General features: G+C 44.3%; 1 protein-coding gene and 2 non-coding genes across 5 annotated transcripts in view; all 3 read right to left on the bottom strand.

Moving 5' to 3' along the window:
- Positions 1-2,545: 2,545 nt before the first annotated feature.
- The window catches only part of rpl21 (ribosomal protein L21), a 397,861-nt gene continuing 384,100 nt past the window's right edge, over positions 2,546-16,306 (bottom strand). For all 3 annotated transcript variants that reach the window (XM_070892282.1, XM_070892281.1, XM_070892280.1), the window contains exons 3-6: positions 13,458-13,519; positions 6,891-7,003; positions 4,236-4,386; positions 2,546-2,669 (exon numbers count right to left, since the gene is read on the bottom strand). In XM_070892282.1, coding sequence (XP_070748383.1) covers positions 2,580-2,669; positions 4,236-4,386; positions 6,891-7,003; positions 13,458-13,519 — 416 coding nt within the window. In that variant the 3' untranslated portion in view covers positions 2,546-2,579. The remainder of the gene's footprint in view (positions 2,670-4,235; positions 4,387-6,890; positions 7,004-13,457; positions 13,520-16,306) is intronic.
- On the bottom strand, positions 4,985-5,115 carry LOC139275449 (small nucleolar RNA SNORA27). The gene has a single exon (XR_011595726.1). It is a non-coding gene; the product is annotated as a small nucleolar RNA SNORA27 (small nucleolar RNA).
- Positions 15,429-15,504, bottom strand: LOC139275448 (small nucleolar RNA SNORD102). The gene has a single exon (XR_011595725.1). It is a non-coding gene; the product is annotated as a small nucleolar RNA SNORD102 (small nucleolar RNA).

Here is a 16,306-nt window from a genome sequence, read left to right as displayed (position 1 = left end):
GTGACAGAGACTGTAATTGCCACATCGGACTCATGTTTAGTGTGGAAGCAAGTCATCCTTGACTGAGGGAGTGTTTAAGATCCCTTTGCAGACACTGTATCCTCCTCACAACTTGCTTTCCCATCTCTTTGTATCATCAGCAAATTTGGCCACAGTACACTTCATCCAAGTCATTAATTATAAATTAAATAGTTGAGGCCACAGCACTGATTCCTGTTGGCATGCCCTTAGTTTGCCTACATGAAAATGACCCATTTGTCCCTCTGTATTCTGTTAGGCAATCATGTATCCATGCTAGTATATTACCACCAAAGGCGTGAGCTCTTATCTTGTGCAGTAACCTTTTATATGGCACTCTCTCAAATGCCTTTTGGAAATCCAAATACACTACATCTACTAGTTCCCCTTGATCTACCTTGCTCGTTACATCCTCAAACTCAATAAATTTGTCAAACACAATTTCCCTTTCATAAAACCATGTTGACTCTGCTTGGTTGTATGATTTTCTAAATATCCTGCTACTACTTAGGGTTTAAGCAATCAGAGGCACAGAAAGGGAACTAAAAAGGGACATTTTTTGATAGAGTGGAAGGGTAGGAGTGATTTAAATGACAAATCAGATGGGGATGGTATTGGGACAAATACCAGAGTAATTCTGTGCACAAACAGTTGTGTCCTTCGCTCCGTGGACTCCGGCCTTTTTTTGCACATGTGCGCGCTCGATCTGGTCACGCATGCGCAGTACAATATACGAGGAAGCCGAAGTAGGGTCAAACCGTGTGGCGGTCATTGCCGCTCAAGGCTGGAGCTGGCTTTTGGGTTAACTGCAAGAATTTTGTCATGAATATTGCTGATTGTCTACATGGACATTTGAGGGGAGAAATCGGATGCGGGCAGAGAGAAAGGAGACGGGGAGAGAGGGAACTGGGTCGGCGGGGGGATAAAGAGCAGAGGTGGGAGAGAACATGATCCAGGTTTAAGAGCGAGAACTTGATCCAGATGGTAAGACTGATCACATTCTTCCAACACCACCCCCTTTACACCTGCACCATTCTTCCTCCCCTACACCTGGCTTGATTTCTCAAAGCATGCTCCCCAAATACCAACATTTACTGGTCCCTCACCATTCAAAATTAAATTATGTTTTTGCATTCTTTCTACCAAAGTGGATAATTTCACACTTCACATTATACAGGTTGGACCTCTCTGGTCCGGCACCCTTGGGACCCGACTGGTGCCGCAACAGAGAATTTGACAAACCACGAAAGGTCACCCCTAGCCTAGGCTTACCGGTACCTGATGACAGCGCCCAAGCTCCTGAACACCTCTGCCACGCTCCAGCTGCGCAACTCGGGCCTCGCTCTCTCTCCGTGCTGGTTTGGTTTTTTTTTAAAAAAAAGTTCGTGTCTCCCCCGACCCTCTAGGACTGATGTCGAACCAAAGGCGGTTCCGTATCAGTGCCCCTGACTGGAGAGGTACAAGCTGTACTCCACCTGCCACCTTCTTGTCCAATCACTTAACTAGTCTATATCCCTTTAAAACATCCTCACAGCTTACTTTTCCACTTAGCCTTGTAGTCTGCAAACCTGGATATATTACTTTCCCCTGATCTAAGCCATAACTCCACTAGTTACTCTGCCATCCTGAAAATGCAGTTTATTCTTACTGTTTTCTGTTTAACTAATCCTCAATCCATGCTTAATATCCCCAATCCTATGAGCCCTAATCTTGTGCAACAATCTCATGTGGCACCTTATCAAAGGCCTTCTGAAAATTCAAATATCTACTGTGTTAGTTACACCCTCAAACTCAATAGATTTGTCAAACATTATTTACTTTTCATAAATTGCATTACCTAAACACATTGTGATTTTCCAAGTGCCATGTTACCACATCCTTAATAATAATTTTATATTTTCCCTACTACTGATGTCAGGCTAACTGGCCTGTAGTTCAGTTTTCGCTCTTCCTCCTTTCTTGAACAGCGGGGTTAAACTTGCTACCCTCCAATTCACGGGGACTGTTCTAGAATCCAGGGAATTTGATATCAAAACCATTGCTTCCACTCTCTGCAGCCACCTCTTAAAACCCTAGGATATCGACCACAAGGTTCAGGGGATTTGTTGGCTTTTAGTTGCATTAATTTCTCCAGTCTTTTTTCTTTACTAGTATTACTTAGAGCTCCTTCCACAATTTCCAGTATGTCTTCTACTGTGAAAACAGATACAAAAAAAATCCTTCAAGGGAACTACATTAGCTAACTTATCCCTCATACCTCCTGGCTTAATTTAAATTTAAGACCATAGTTTCAGACTTAACCACATCACTCAAATGTAATGTGAAATTTTATATTATGACCACTCGACTCCAGAGAATCCTTTCACTACAAATTAAACAAATTAAGCGTGCAATGTCCTCTGATGCACACTTACTGTATTGGTTCACACACGAAAAGTCACTTGGAAGATATACCAGAGGGTGATCAGCAGCCACAACAGTGAGCAGGGGTGAAAGTTGGCAAAGAATGCACAACGTTAATACAAAATGAGACACAAATTTTATTTGATAAGGTAACAAAATTATGCCATGAACTCATATGGAATTGGTTCCAGCAACTGTGGCTTGTTAGCCTTGGTTCGTACGAAGTGTGCCTTTCTGGGCTCAGCAGGCTGCAAATTAAGAAATCACCACATTAGTTAACAGTCCAACTATATTGACATTTGATATTTCAAGATTCCGCGTCAAATCCAACCTTAAAACAAATCCCCACAACAGCCCGAAGCATGAAATTAGTATATCCAAATAGCGTCAAAAAGCACACTATATTTTAGCAGCTATTTTTGTCGATCAATAAACACCGTACCTCTTCCTCTCCCGCCATCGCCCCCCCCCCCCCCCAATCTTATCTAAGTGTTCACTGAAAACATTTAAGTCTTGTATAATACAACCAGCTGCAGAGTAATGCTCTGCAATGCCACTGCAGTGCTAGGAGTGGAATGTATTTCATGAGGGAACAAAAAAAAAAGTTTAATATCCCGCCAACGAAGGCCACAAATTTTAATTCCCTCACTGCAAAGAACTAAATATCTGCCGAGAATATAGAATATAAGAGCAGGTAGGTTATGCTTGAACTGTATAAAACACTAGTTAGGCCACAGCTAGAGTACTGTGTACAGTTCTGGTCACCATATTACAGGAAATATATGATTGCACTAGAGGGTAGAGGGGATGTTGCCTGGACTAGAGAATCTTAGCGATGAGGAAAGATTGGTTAGGCTGTGTTTGTTTTCTTTGGAACAGAGGAGGATGAGGAGAGACCTTATTGAGGTGCATAAAATTATGAGGGGCCTATAGAGTGGATAGGACATCCCTATTTCTCTTAGCAGAGGGGTCAACAACCAAGGGGCATAGATTTAAAGTAATTGGTAGGAGGTTTAGAGGGAAAATCTCTTCACCCAGAGGGTGGTGGGGGTCTGGAACTCACTGCCTGAAAGGTTAGTAGAGGCAGAAACCCTCACCACATTTAAAAAGTACTTGGATATGCACTTGAAATGCCGTAACCTACAGGGCTACAGACCAAGAGCTGGAAAGCGGAATTAGGCTGGTTAGCTCTTTGTTGGCTGGCAGGCACGATGGGCCGAAATGGCCTCCTTCTGTGCTGTATATTCCCATGATTCTATATTTTGCTCGGTTCCACACCGTTTTACCCTAAGCTAGACTCTGAATACAAAATATTTGAAAGTGCATATTAACAATTTTTAGTCCAGCGTTTCATTTGCTATCACCTCATACTTCAATATTGCATTACTGCCTTAAAACCAACCAAAATGGAATTGTAGAAATAAATTGTATGTTGCTATCACTTAGCCAACAAGTGCTTTTCACCCTTTCTAGTGTGCTTAATAAAACTGATGCAGTTGAAGTTCATTTTTAAAATTTTCCTATAAAAAGGAAAACTTTTCATGTGTTTTGGCTCAATCAAAAGGTTCAATTAGCTCTGCTGTAGTCATTCAGGCTAGCAGAGCAGCTATATGCTCAGAACACAAAAATTCAAACACCTCCCCATCCAAATGATCTTCAACTGCCAACACAACCAGGATCTCCTTCGCCAATATCAGCAGGTAGACTTAAGTAATAAGCAAATATGAAGGCCATGCCTTCAGGTATGATTCAAACAGTCTTCCACTTGTGCTTCAGATAGTCAGCTAAAATTGAATTCACCCTGCTGCCCTTACCTGGCGCTTCAAATCAACCCAGGTCCCATTCTCCTTAGCCTCTTTCTTTGCTACTTCATTCGCTTTCACACGCAGCAGAAAGCTGTCCCTGCTTTTTGAATGCTTGATGTGTTCAATACGCACATTAATTCTTTTGGCGAGGATCTTGCCCCTAGGGTGCAATTCAAAGCAAGAGATTCAGAATTCCATTGTAACTAAAACCATCATCTAAAATTCATAATTGAAATGCTTGGAGCTCTATGGTACAGTATAAATATAATTTTTTAGTTTTAAGGACAGCATAACTGTACATCAGACCCTATCCCACTGAAGTTAATCAGCTTTAAATTGTAATGTTGATTTAGATTTACATTATAATCTCATGTGACCAGCCCCAATGAAATTCTTCACTGCATTGTCTTCTCAAATTTGAAGTTTCAGTACCAGCATTATATTTATCATGCATAATACTTGAATATTTTGAACAAGCCATTGCTATCAAAATTTCATTTCATAAGATGCATATTAAACTTAAACACCAAAAATATACTTAACACTATTTAGAACTTCTTTTACAACTGTTCAAATTATATACAAGTACAGTAGTGTCTCACTCAGGTCAGTGGGATGGTACACTTTTTATAATTCACCGCACTTTTTGAACAAGATTAAAAATTCAAAAAAGTATCATTTAGCTAGAGAAGCTTTATCAAAACAATTCAGGCTTAGTGTCAGACCAACAAGCCACGGCAACTTTTTTCAATAGTCTTAAATGTCTCCTCTGACAGGAACCAAGTCAAATATAATAACATGCTTGGGTTTTTAAAGAGGATATTGCACTCTACCCAATTTGAATGGCCAATAGAGACACATGTCTGATTGGCAAAGTGAAGAGGGGTGGCGCGAAATAGGTTACAACACCAAAATAGGCAAAGCCAAAAATCTATGAATCTGCTAAGTTGTCCCTCCTGAACCCTTTTAAAATTCATTCATGGGATGTACCCTCGAGTGGATTGCTAGGGACAGTTAAGAGTCAACCACAGTGCTGTGGGTCTGGAGTCACGTATAGGCCAGACCAGGCAAGGACAGCAGATTTCCTTCCCTAAAAAGGACATTAGTGAACCAGGTGGGGTTTTATGACAAGCCAATAGTTACTGATACTAGCTTTTCCCCAGTTGCTGTGGTAGGATTTGAACTCTTGTTTCCAGATTAGTCCAGGCTACTGGATTACTAGTCCAGTAACATTACCACTATGCTACCATTCCCTATACCTCTGCGGCCTTTTTAAGACTGCCGAACATACAATCTTCCTCCAGTGTCCAGCTGACTAGGAGTTTCCATTCCACCCCCCTGGTATCCAGAATAACAGTTCCCAAAGAATCTCCAACAATTACATCCCTTCCCGTACCTGTACCATTACCTCGAGTTCCCCCCAAGGATCCATCCTTCACCGTCTTCTATTCCTCATCTTAATGCTGCCCAATACCAACATCACCCAAAGATATGACTTCAGATTTCACATGTACTCCTCCAGATGGTTATCCAAAACTGCTTTCTCCAGCTTTCCAAGAGCGCTCCATTCCTTCATCTTAGAAGACTATGCTCTGGGATTCCCTCCTCAGATCTTTCTGCCACTCCACCTCTGTATCCTCCAAGACATTCGGTAACCCCCCCCCCCCTTGACCAAGCCTTTAAGTCAACCTCTCAATATTTAGACTTGGTGTCAACTTTTGCCTGATTATGCTTCTAAGCAGCATCATGGGACATTAGAGGCACGATATAAATGCAAGTTATTGTAGCCAGACCATCTCCTGCAATGTCTTCTCTTCACGTCCTGGATCTATTCTTGGTGTCGTCCTCTTCATCTACACGCTGCCCCTAGGCGGCATCATCTAAAGATATGGGGTCAGCTTTCACCGCTCCTGATCCATTTGCTGACTCCAGTCTTGCATGAGCTGCAATTTCCTCCAATTAAATATTGGGACTGCCATCATCTTGCAGCCTTCACCACAAACTCTGTACCCCTTCCACTGATATAATCACACCATCCACTTTCTCAGACTGAACCAAGCTGTTTGCAACCTCTGTTCTATTCAATCCTGAGCCGAGATCCAAAACAATTATCATAAAGACCATCTACACGCAACTCTAACATTGCCTGCCCCTGCCCCCATCTCCTGCTGAAATCCTCAGCCATGCTTTTGTCCCCTCCAGACTTAATTATTCCAATGTTCTCCTGGCTAGCCTGCCACCCTCCATCTTGCACAAAATTCCATTGCCTATATCCCATCTTGCACCAAGTCTTGCTTACCCCTCACTTCACACTACTCAAATTGAAAAGCTTCATCCCTGTTCTTAAATCCCTTCATGCCCCCCCTCCCCCACATCTCCAACACCCCCCAGCCCTACTAAACTCTGCATTCCTGACACTGACCTCTTGAGCATTTTCTCTCCATTGGTAGTTTCATCTTCAGTCACCTATGACTAGAGATTTCACTTCCTTTAAAAGCCCTCTTAAAAATTCACCTTGTCCACTGAACTTTTGATCAGCTTTCCAAATATCTCCTTTCATAGCTTGGTGTCTACTTTTTGGATCAGACCTCTGGAAAAAGTCCCAAAGCACTGCAATGTTAAAAAGCACCATACAAGTGCACATTTTTAACTGTTTATACTCACTTGACTTGCTTGTTGACAATAATGCCTACAGCATGCTGTGTAACATTATAAATTCTTCCAGTCTTACCATGGTAACATTTGTGGGGCATGCCCTTTTGAACAGTGCCAGTGCCCTAAAGAGAAAGACAGTTTAGCTCTTGCCCCAGTGAATTTTGAAATAGTGATTAATCCATTAAGCATGGTTTATTAAAATCCAAATAAAAAGAGTTTAATACAAATAAGCTAATCAGATTTCTCTGGTATCAAATACTGGTTGTACTCAGTGCAGGAAATGAAATCTCTGAAGCTAGCTCAAATCACTTCTCCGGTTGTACAGAAATACTTGCGTGTAGGCCTAGATATAGGTTTTAAGAAGTATATTAAAGGAGAGAGGGGTGAAGAGGCCAAGCGGTTTGGGGAGGTAATTCCAGAGCTTAAGGCTTAGCGAGCTGAAAGCACGGCCGCCAATGGTGGGGCGGGAGATGCACATGAGGCCGAAATTGGAGGAGCGCAGAGCTCTTGTTGCAATGCCGATTTTCACACTACCCAAAGAATATTTTATATTAAAATGTAAAGCAACGAAGGGCACACCGTTGCCATAGATTATTCCACAAAGTATCGGTGTCACTTGGAAAGTCGTCTTATTTTCAGAGTAAACACAGGCAACTGTAGCCCCAGTAGTCTTACTTCAATTCTAATATACACAGAATTGATCAGTAGTACAGTGAACCAAACTTACAATAACTCTAGTAAAGTAACAATAACTATGGCTTCAGAAGGGGGCAATCGTGTTCGACAACTTGCCACATTTTTTTTAAATGGAAGAGACAAGCCACATGAACCATGGGAAATCCTAGACTTCCAAAGGGTACTGGACCAAGTTTCACAAAAGGCCACTAGTTAAAACTCATGGGCATGCAGCCTAAATCTTGGGAATGGATTTGTTAGGAGTTGTCAGGGTGGGAGGAGATTCTACACAGGGTGTTGCAGAGTTTAGTGCTGTGAGCATTGATTTACATTCGATAGGTGAGCTTACCGGAGTCTGATAATTTAAAAGTAGAAAATATAAACTCAAGATTTTAAAATCAGGAAGTTATTCACAGTAAGTCAAATTGAATGGATTCCAGACAGAATAGTGAAGACAAAAAGCATGGAATCATTTAACATGTATTTATATAGCACACTTGACTTAGAAAAACATCCCAGAGCGCTTCACAGAGGTATTATAAAAGACAAAACATTTGACACCGAGCCACGCAAGGAGAAGTAGGGCAGGTAACCAAAACCAAAAGCTTGGTCAAAGAGGTAGGTTTTAAGGAGCGTCTTAAAAGGAGGAAAGAGGTGGCGAGGTTTAGGCAGGGAATTCCAGAGCTTAGGGCCTAGGCAACAAAAGGCATGGCCACCAATGGTTGAGCGATTATAATCTGTGGAGAGAGAGAGAGAGAGAGAGAGCGCGCAAGCAGAAGAGCAGCGCAGATATCTCATGGGGATGGGGTTGTGTGGTGGAAGGAGATTAGATAGGGAGGGGCGAAGCCTTGGAGGGATTTGAAAACAAGGATAAGGTTTGAAATCGAGGCGTTGCTTAACCAGGAGCCAATGTAGGTCAGCGAGCACAGGAGTGATGGGTGAACGGGACTTGGTGCGAGTTAGGACACGGATAGCCGAGTTTTGGATGACCTCAAGTTTATGTAGTGTAGAATGCGAGAAGCCAGCCAAGTTTAGAGGTAACAAAAAAGCATGGATGAGGATTTCAACAGATGGGCGGAGGCAAGGACAGATGTTAGAGGTGGCAATAGGCGGTCTGAGTTATGTAGCGGATAGATCACTTCACAGTCAAATAGGACACCAGGTTCAGCCTCAGCCTCAGACAGAAGTTGGAGAGGGATGGAGTCAGTGGCTAGGGAATGGAGTTTGTGGCGGGAAGCAAAAACAATGACTTCGGTCTTCCCAATATTCAATTGGGAGAAAATTTCTGCTCATCCAGAAGTGAATGTCGGACAAGCAGTCTGACAATTTAAAGACTGTGGAGGGGTAGAGAGAAGTGGTGGCGAGGTAGAGCTGGGTATCATCAGCGTACATGTCGAAACTGACATTGTGTTTTTGGATGACGTCACCAAGGAGCAACATGTAGATGAGAAATTGGAAGGGGTCAAGGATAGATCTTTGGGGGACATCAGAGGTAACGATTTGGGAGCGGGAAAAGATGCCATTGCAAGAGATTCTCTGGTTACAATACAGCGAGAGGCGGCGGCAGTGCGTGGTGTCGGGAGGCCTATAAAGGCCAGCTTGTGCAGCTGCAGCGGGGAGAGAAAGCAAAAAAGTAGAAAGAAATCGAAAGGTGACATCACAGCCAAGGGGGTAAGTGATTGGTAAGTAGCTTTTCTTTTTTCTTTTCTATATCAGTAACTAACCTTTAGCCTTGTTTTTGCCACATTAAGTTTATCTAAGGGTTAAGTCAATGTCAGGACAGCTCGGACACGTGTTATGCTCCGCCTGTACTATGTGGGAAGTCAGGGACGCTTACGGTGTCCCTGACGACTACGTGTGCGGGAAGTGCATCCGCCTGCAGCTCCTGACAGACCGCGTTGCGAAACTGGAGCTGCGGGTGGATTTACTCTGGAACATCCACAAGGCTGAGAATGACGTGAATAGCATGTTTAGTGAGTTGGTCTTACTGCAGGAGAAGGGTACACAGCCAGATAGGGAATGGAAGACCAACAGGAAGAGCAGTGCAAGGATGGTAGTGCAGGGGTCCACTGCGGTCATCCCTCTGCAAAACAGATACACCGCTTTGGGTACTGTTGAGGGGGATGACTCATCAGGGGAGAGCAGCAGCAGCCAAGTCCATGGCACCGTGGGTGGCTCTGCTGCACAGGAGGGCAGGAAAAAGAGTGGGAGAGTGATAGTGATGGGGGATTCAATTGTAAGGGAGATAGGTGTTTCTGCGGCCGCAACCGAGACTCCAGGATGGTATGTTGCCTCCCTGGTGCAAGGATGTCTCGGAGCGGGTGCAGGACATTCTGAAAAGGGAGGGTGAACAGCCAGTTGTCGTGGTACATATAGGTACCAACGATATAGGTAAAAAACGGGATGTGGTCAGACGAGACGAATTTAGGGAGCTAGCAGTTAAATTAAAAAGCAGGACCTCAGAAGGTAGTAATCTCAGGATTGCAACCAGTGCCACGTGCTAGTCAGAGTAGGAATCGCAAGATAGCTCAGATGAATATGTGGCTTGAGCAGTGGTGCAGAAGGGGGGGATTCAAATTCCCGGGGCATTGGAACCGGTTCTGAGGGAGGTGGGACCAGTACAAACCAGACGGTCTGCACCTAGGCAGGACCAGAACCAATGCCCTAGGGGGATTGTTTGCTAGTGCTGTTCGGGAGGAGTTAAAACTAATATGGCAGGGGGATGGGAACCTATGCAGTGAGACAGAGGGAAATAAAATGGAGACAGAAGCAAAAGCTAGAAAGGAGAATAGTAAAGTGGAGGACAGAGAAACCCAAGGCAAAAAACAAAAAGGGCCATTTTACAGCAACATTTTAAAGGGTCAAAGTGTGTTAAAAAGACAAGCCTGAAGGCTCTGTGCCTCAATGCAAGGAGTATTCGAAATAAGGTGGATGAATTAACTGCGCAGATAGCAGTTAATGGATACGATGTGATTGGCATCACGGAGACATGGCTTCAAGGTGACCAAGGCTGGGAACTCAACATACAAGGGTATTCAGCATTTAGGAAGGACAGACAGAAAGGAAAAGGAGGCGGGGTGGCATTGCTAGTTAAAGAGGAAATTAATGCAATTGTAAGGAAGCAAAAGCTAGAAAGGAGAATAGTAAAAGTGGAAGACAGAGAAACCCAAGGCAAAAAACAAAACGGGCCACTTTACAACAAAATTCGAAAGGGTCAAAGTGTGTTAAAAAGACAAGCCTGAAGGCTCTGTGCCTCAATGCAAGGAGTATTGGCTTGGATGAGGTGGAATCAGTATGGGTGGAGCTACGGAATACCAAAGGGCAGAAAACACAAGTGGCAGTTGTGTACAGGCCACCAAATAGCAGTCGTGAGGTTGGGGACAGTATCAAACAAGAAATAAGGGATGTGTGCAATAAAGGTACAGCAGCAATCATGCACGACTTTAATCTACATATTGATTGGGCTAATCTAACTGGTAGCAATGCGATGGAGGAGGATTTCCTGGAGTGTATTAGGGATGGTTTTCTAGAACAATATGTCGAGGAACCAACCAGAGAGCTGGCCATCCTAGACTGGGTGATGTGTAATGAGAAGGGACTAATTAGCAATCTTGTTGTACGAGGCCCCTTGGGGAAGAGTGACCATAATATGGTAGAATTCCTTATTAAGATGGAGAATGACAAAGTTAATTCAGAAACTAGGGTCCTGAACTTAAGGAAAGGTAACTTTGATGGTATGAGGCACGAATTGGCTAGATTAGACTGGCAAATGACACTTAAAGGGTTGACAATGGATAGGCAATGGCAAACCTTTAAAGATCATATAGACGAACTTCAGCAATTGTACATCCCTGTCTGGAGTAAAAATAAAACGGGGAAGGTGGCTCAACCATGGCTAACAAAGGAAATTAAGGATAGTATTAATTCCAAAGAAGAGGCATACAAATTAGCTAGAAAAAGCAGCAAACTGGAAGACTGGGAGAATTTTAGAATTCAGCAGAGGACAAAGGGTTTAATTAAGAGGGGGGAAATAGAGTATGAGAGGAAGCTTGCCGGAAACATAAAAACTGACTGCAATAGCTTCTATAGATGTGTGAAGAGAAAAAGATTAGTGAAGACAAACGTAGGTCCCTTGCAGCCGGATTTATAATGGGGAACAAAGAAATGGCAGACCAATTGAACACGTACTTTGGTTCTGTCTTCACAAAAGACACAAACAACCTTCCGGATGTACTAGGGTACCAAGGGTCTAGTGAGAAAGAGGAACTGAAGGATATCCTTATTAGGCGGGAAATTGTGTTAGGGAAATTGACAGGATTGAAGGCAGATAAATCCCCAGGGCATGATAGTCTAGATCCCAGAGTACTTAAGGAAGTGGCCCTAGAAATAGTGGATGTATTGGTGATCATTTTCCAACAGTCTATCGACTCTGGATCAGTTCCTATGGACTGGAGGGTAGCTAATGTACCACTTTTTTAAAAAGGAGGGAGAAAACGGGTAATTATAGACCGGTTAGCCTGACATCGGTGTTGGGGAAAATGTTGGAATCAATTATTAAGGATGAAATAGCAGCGCATTGGGAGAGCAGTGATAGGATTGGTCCAAGTCAGCATGGATTTATGAAGAGGAAATCATGCTTGACAAATCGTCTGGAATTTTTTGAGGATGTAACGAGTAGAGTGGACACGGATGTGGTGTATTTGGACTTTCAAAAGACTTTTGACAAGGTCCCACACAAGAGATTGGTGTGCAAAATCAAAGCACATGGTATTGGGGGTAATATACTGACGTGGATAGAGAACTGGTTGGCAGACAGGAAGCAGAGAGTCGGGATAAACGGGTCCTTTTCAGAATGGCAGGCAGTGACTAGTGGAGTGCCGCAGGGCTCAGTGCTGGGACCTCAGCTCTTTACAATATATATTAATGATTTAGATGATGGAATTGAGTGTAATATCTCCAGGTTTGCAGATGACACTAAACTGGGTGGCGGTGAGAGCTGTGAGGGGGACGCTAAGAGGCTGCAGGGTGACTTAGACAGATTAGGTGAGTGGGCAAATGCATGGCAGATGCAATATAATGTGGATAAATGTGAGGTTATCCACTTTGGGGGCAAAAACATGAAGACAGAATATTATCTGAATGGCGGCAGATTAGGAAAAGGGGAGGTGCAACGAGACCTGGGTGTCATGGTTCATCAGTCATTGAAAGTTGGCATACAGGTGCAGCAGGCAGTAAAGGCAAATGGTATGTTGGCCTTCATAGCTAGGGGATTTGAGTATAGGAGCAGGGAGGTCTTACTGCAGTTGTACAGGGCCTGGTTGAGGCCTCACCTGGAATAGTGTGTTCAATTTTGGTCTCCTAATCTGAGGAAGGATGTTCTTGCTGTTGAGTGAGTGCAGCGAAGGTTCACCAGACTGATTCCTGGGATGGCCGGACTGACATATGAGGAGAGACTGGATCAACTGGGCCTTTATACATTAGAGTTTAGAAGGATGAGGGAGAATCTCAGAAACATACAAGATTGTGACGGGACAGGACAGGGCAGGACAGGATCAATGCAGGTAGATTGTTTCCGACGTTGGGGAAGTCCAGAACCAGGGTACACGGTCTTAGGATAAGGGGTAGGCCATTTAGGACTGAGATGAGGAGAAACTTCTTCACACAGAGCTGTTAACCTGTGGAATTCCCTGCCGCAGAGAGTTGTTGATGCCAGTTCATTGGATATATGCAAGAGGGAGTTAGATATGGCCCTTATGGCTAAAGGGATCAAGGGATATGGAGAGAAAGCAGGAAAGGGGTACTGAGGGAATGATCAGCCATGATCTTATTGAACGGTGGTGCAGACTCGAAGGGCCAAATGGCCTACTCCTGCACCTATTTTCTATGTTTCTAAATAAATACCTTGATGTCAACAATATCACCCTTCCTGTAGATACGGAAGTAAGTAGAGAGGGGAACAGGTCCTAAAAAAAAAACACAATTCCATTTTTAATTTAACTCAATTAAACAACTGAAATGAAAACAACGCATTTTTGTTAAAAACTCGTGTATTCTATTTATACATAGAATATGAATACGGTACAACCAAGTTGTAGCAGCCACATCGAAGAACCATCAGCTCAATGTCTGACACATTGGGCCCAAGTTTCCACATGATTTGCACCTGATTTTTAGGAGCAACTGGTGGAGAACAGACTATCTTAGAAATCGTAATTCTCCACATTTCTTTTCTGCAGTTCTAGTCAGGTAGAACAGTTCTACTTTGGAACAGAATTTTTTCTTCAAAAGGGGGCGTGTCCGACCACTGACGCCCGATTAGAAAGTTTCCACAGTGAAAACGTACTCCAAACTAAAGTAGAATGGAGCAAGTGAAGATTTTTGTAGAACTGAAAAAACCTGTTCTACACATTAAAAAATCAGGCGCAGGTTACAAATTAGGCGTCCAGAACGAGGTGGGGGGGGGGGGGGAAGGGAAGTCATTAAATTCTATAATAAATCCTTATTTATACTTATACAAATAAATCCAACCTGAATAAACATTTATAAGCAAAGAAAAGATTAAATAAACCATCTTCCTACATGTGTGAAAGTGCTTCAGGCAGGCCTGTCGGGACCGAAGGCTGAACGGGCCGGCCCGAGACTTCAGGCAGGGCCCGTCCCCAGCACCAGATTTACAGGTAGGTGGCGTTGGGTTGGGTCGGGGGAGAGAGAGAGAGAGAGAGAGAGAGAGAGAGAGAGGGGAAGAGAGGGAGGGAGAGAGAGAGGTCAGGTCGGATCCAGTCTGGGAGCGGGAGTCGGGTCAGGTCCAGTGGGGGGGGTCGGGTCGGGGGGCGGGAGTGTGGGTCGGGTCCAGTTTGGGGGGGGGGGGGGGGGGGCGGGGAGCGGGAACAGGAGCGCGGGTAGGGTCGGGTCCAGTCGGGGAGCGGGAACAGGAGCGCGGGTCGAGGCGAGGGAACAGGAGTGCGGGTCGGGTCAGTCGGGGGGGGGGGCAGGGAGCGAGTGTCGGGTCTGGTCGGGGGGGGGCGCAGGAGCTGGCCATGGGAGGAGCCTTATTCACGCAGCCCCAGTGAGGCCATTCAGCCAGGGCTAGGGGCTGCGTGCTTCGGGCCCCTCCCACACAGTTCGGCGCCTGGAGCTACTGCACTTGCGTGCCCACTGTAGCGCGCATGTGCAGAGGTCCCGGCACTGTTTTCAGCGCAGAGACCTGGCTCCGCCCCCCCACAGCTCGTGCTGGCTGCGCCGAGGGCCAGAGGACCTACAAGTAGGTGGAGAATACCGAGGATTTTTTTAGCCGCACTTTGTGGCGTGAAAAAAGGGCATCCAGGTTGGGACTGCGCCGTTCTAGGCGCGTGTGGAAACTTGGGACCATTGAGTTAGTTAATCGGTCAACATGGCAGTTGGACTGATAAGATTTGCCCTGGCCCACGGAAGGGATCAGACAGCATTCCAGCTCCCAACTGCTATCCAGTGACCTTTACCAAACTATGTTCTAACAGGATAATGCTCAGTTTTAACAGTCCCACATTCTCAAAGTTGAACACCCTGACACCATCCATCTAGGTTTCTTGTGGAAAAGAGCCACTTGGCTGTGGTCATTAGAATCATATCCCAGGATGAGTCAGGCCCTTGAGGAAGAGAAAGACTGAGGGGGGAAAAAATGCTGTATTTCAAAGTAATTAGTGGTCGCAAAGTGCTGTGATGTATTGAGGGCATAATCAAGAGCTTATAAAACATCTTTCATTAACTGTTTTTATTAAAAAGAGCATTACTTCACCACCAAACACATACGCACGGCAATCAAACTCATTTGTCAAACTATACCTTCCAAACAAAAAGAATCTAAAATCTGTACTGTGCTAAGCAATTCTGGTTTGCTCTCAGTGCCGGTGAAATAACTTGCTCACCTTGCCTCATAGGGCAATCATAGGAGTTCAATCATCATCGAGCACCAGATACATTTAAAATCCACATACCAGCATCATCGGCTGCACATAATAAACACATCACACTAACATATTATGCAAGAGTCAAGATGTTATGAAAGTCAACCTTTCCTCCACCCCAGAAATATCCAAGTGCTCAGAGTAAATACACCATGTGGTGTAGATCTCAGTTTTGCTTCGTCTGCTCGGATTTCAGCCAACAATAGAGTTCACTATCCAGTAACTCCCGCTAGAAAATTCCCACAAATGAAGATTAAAGACGGGACTAATTTGACTTGCCCAAAATTCATTGGTGTATTTGGACTTTCAAAAGGTTTTTGGCAAGGTCCCGCACAAGAGATTGGTTTGCAAAATCAAAGCGCATGATATTGGGAGTAATGTACTGACGTGGATAGAGAACTGGTTGGCAGACAGGAAGCAGAGAGTCGGGATATACGGGTCCTTTTCAGAATGACAGGCAGTGACTAGTGGAGTGCCGCAGGGCTCAGTGCTGGGACCTCAGCTCTTTACAATATACATTAACGATTTAGATGAAGGAATTAAGTGTAATATCTCCAAGTTTGCAGATGACACTAAACTAGGTGGCAGTGTGAGCTGTGAGGAGGACGCTAAGAAGCTGCAGGGTGAGTTGGACAGGTTAGGTGAGTGGGCAAATGCATGGCAGATGCAGTATAATGTGGATAAATGTGAGGTTATCCATTTTGGGGGCAAAAACACGAAGGCAGAATATTATCTGGATGGCGGCAGATTACAAAAAAGGGGAGGTGCAACGAGACTTGGGTGTCATGGTTCATCAGTCACTGAAAG

The sequence above is a fragment of the Pristiophorus japonicus genome, chromosome 10, assembly GCF_044704955.1.
Source record: "Pristiophorus japonicus isolate sPriJap1 chromosome 10, sPriJap1.hap1, whole genome shotgun sequence".
Taxonomy (NCBI): Eukaryota; Metazoa; Chordata; class Chondrichthyes; family Pristiophoridae; genus Pristiophorus; species Pristiophorus japonicus.
Note: the sequence above shows the minus strand (reverse complement) of the source record. Positions and strands in the feature narration are given on the sequence as shown.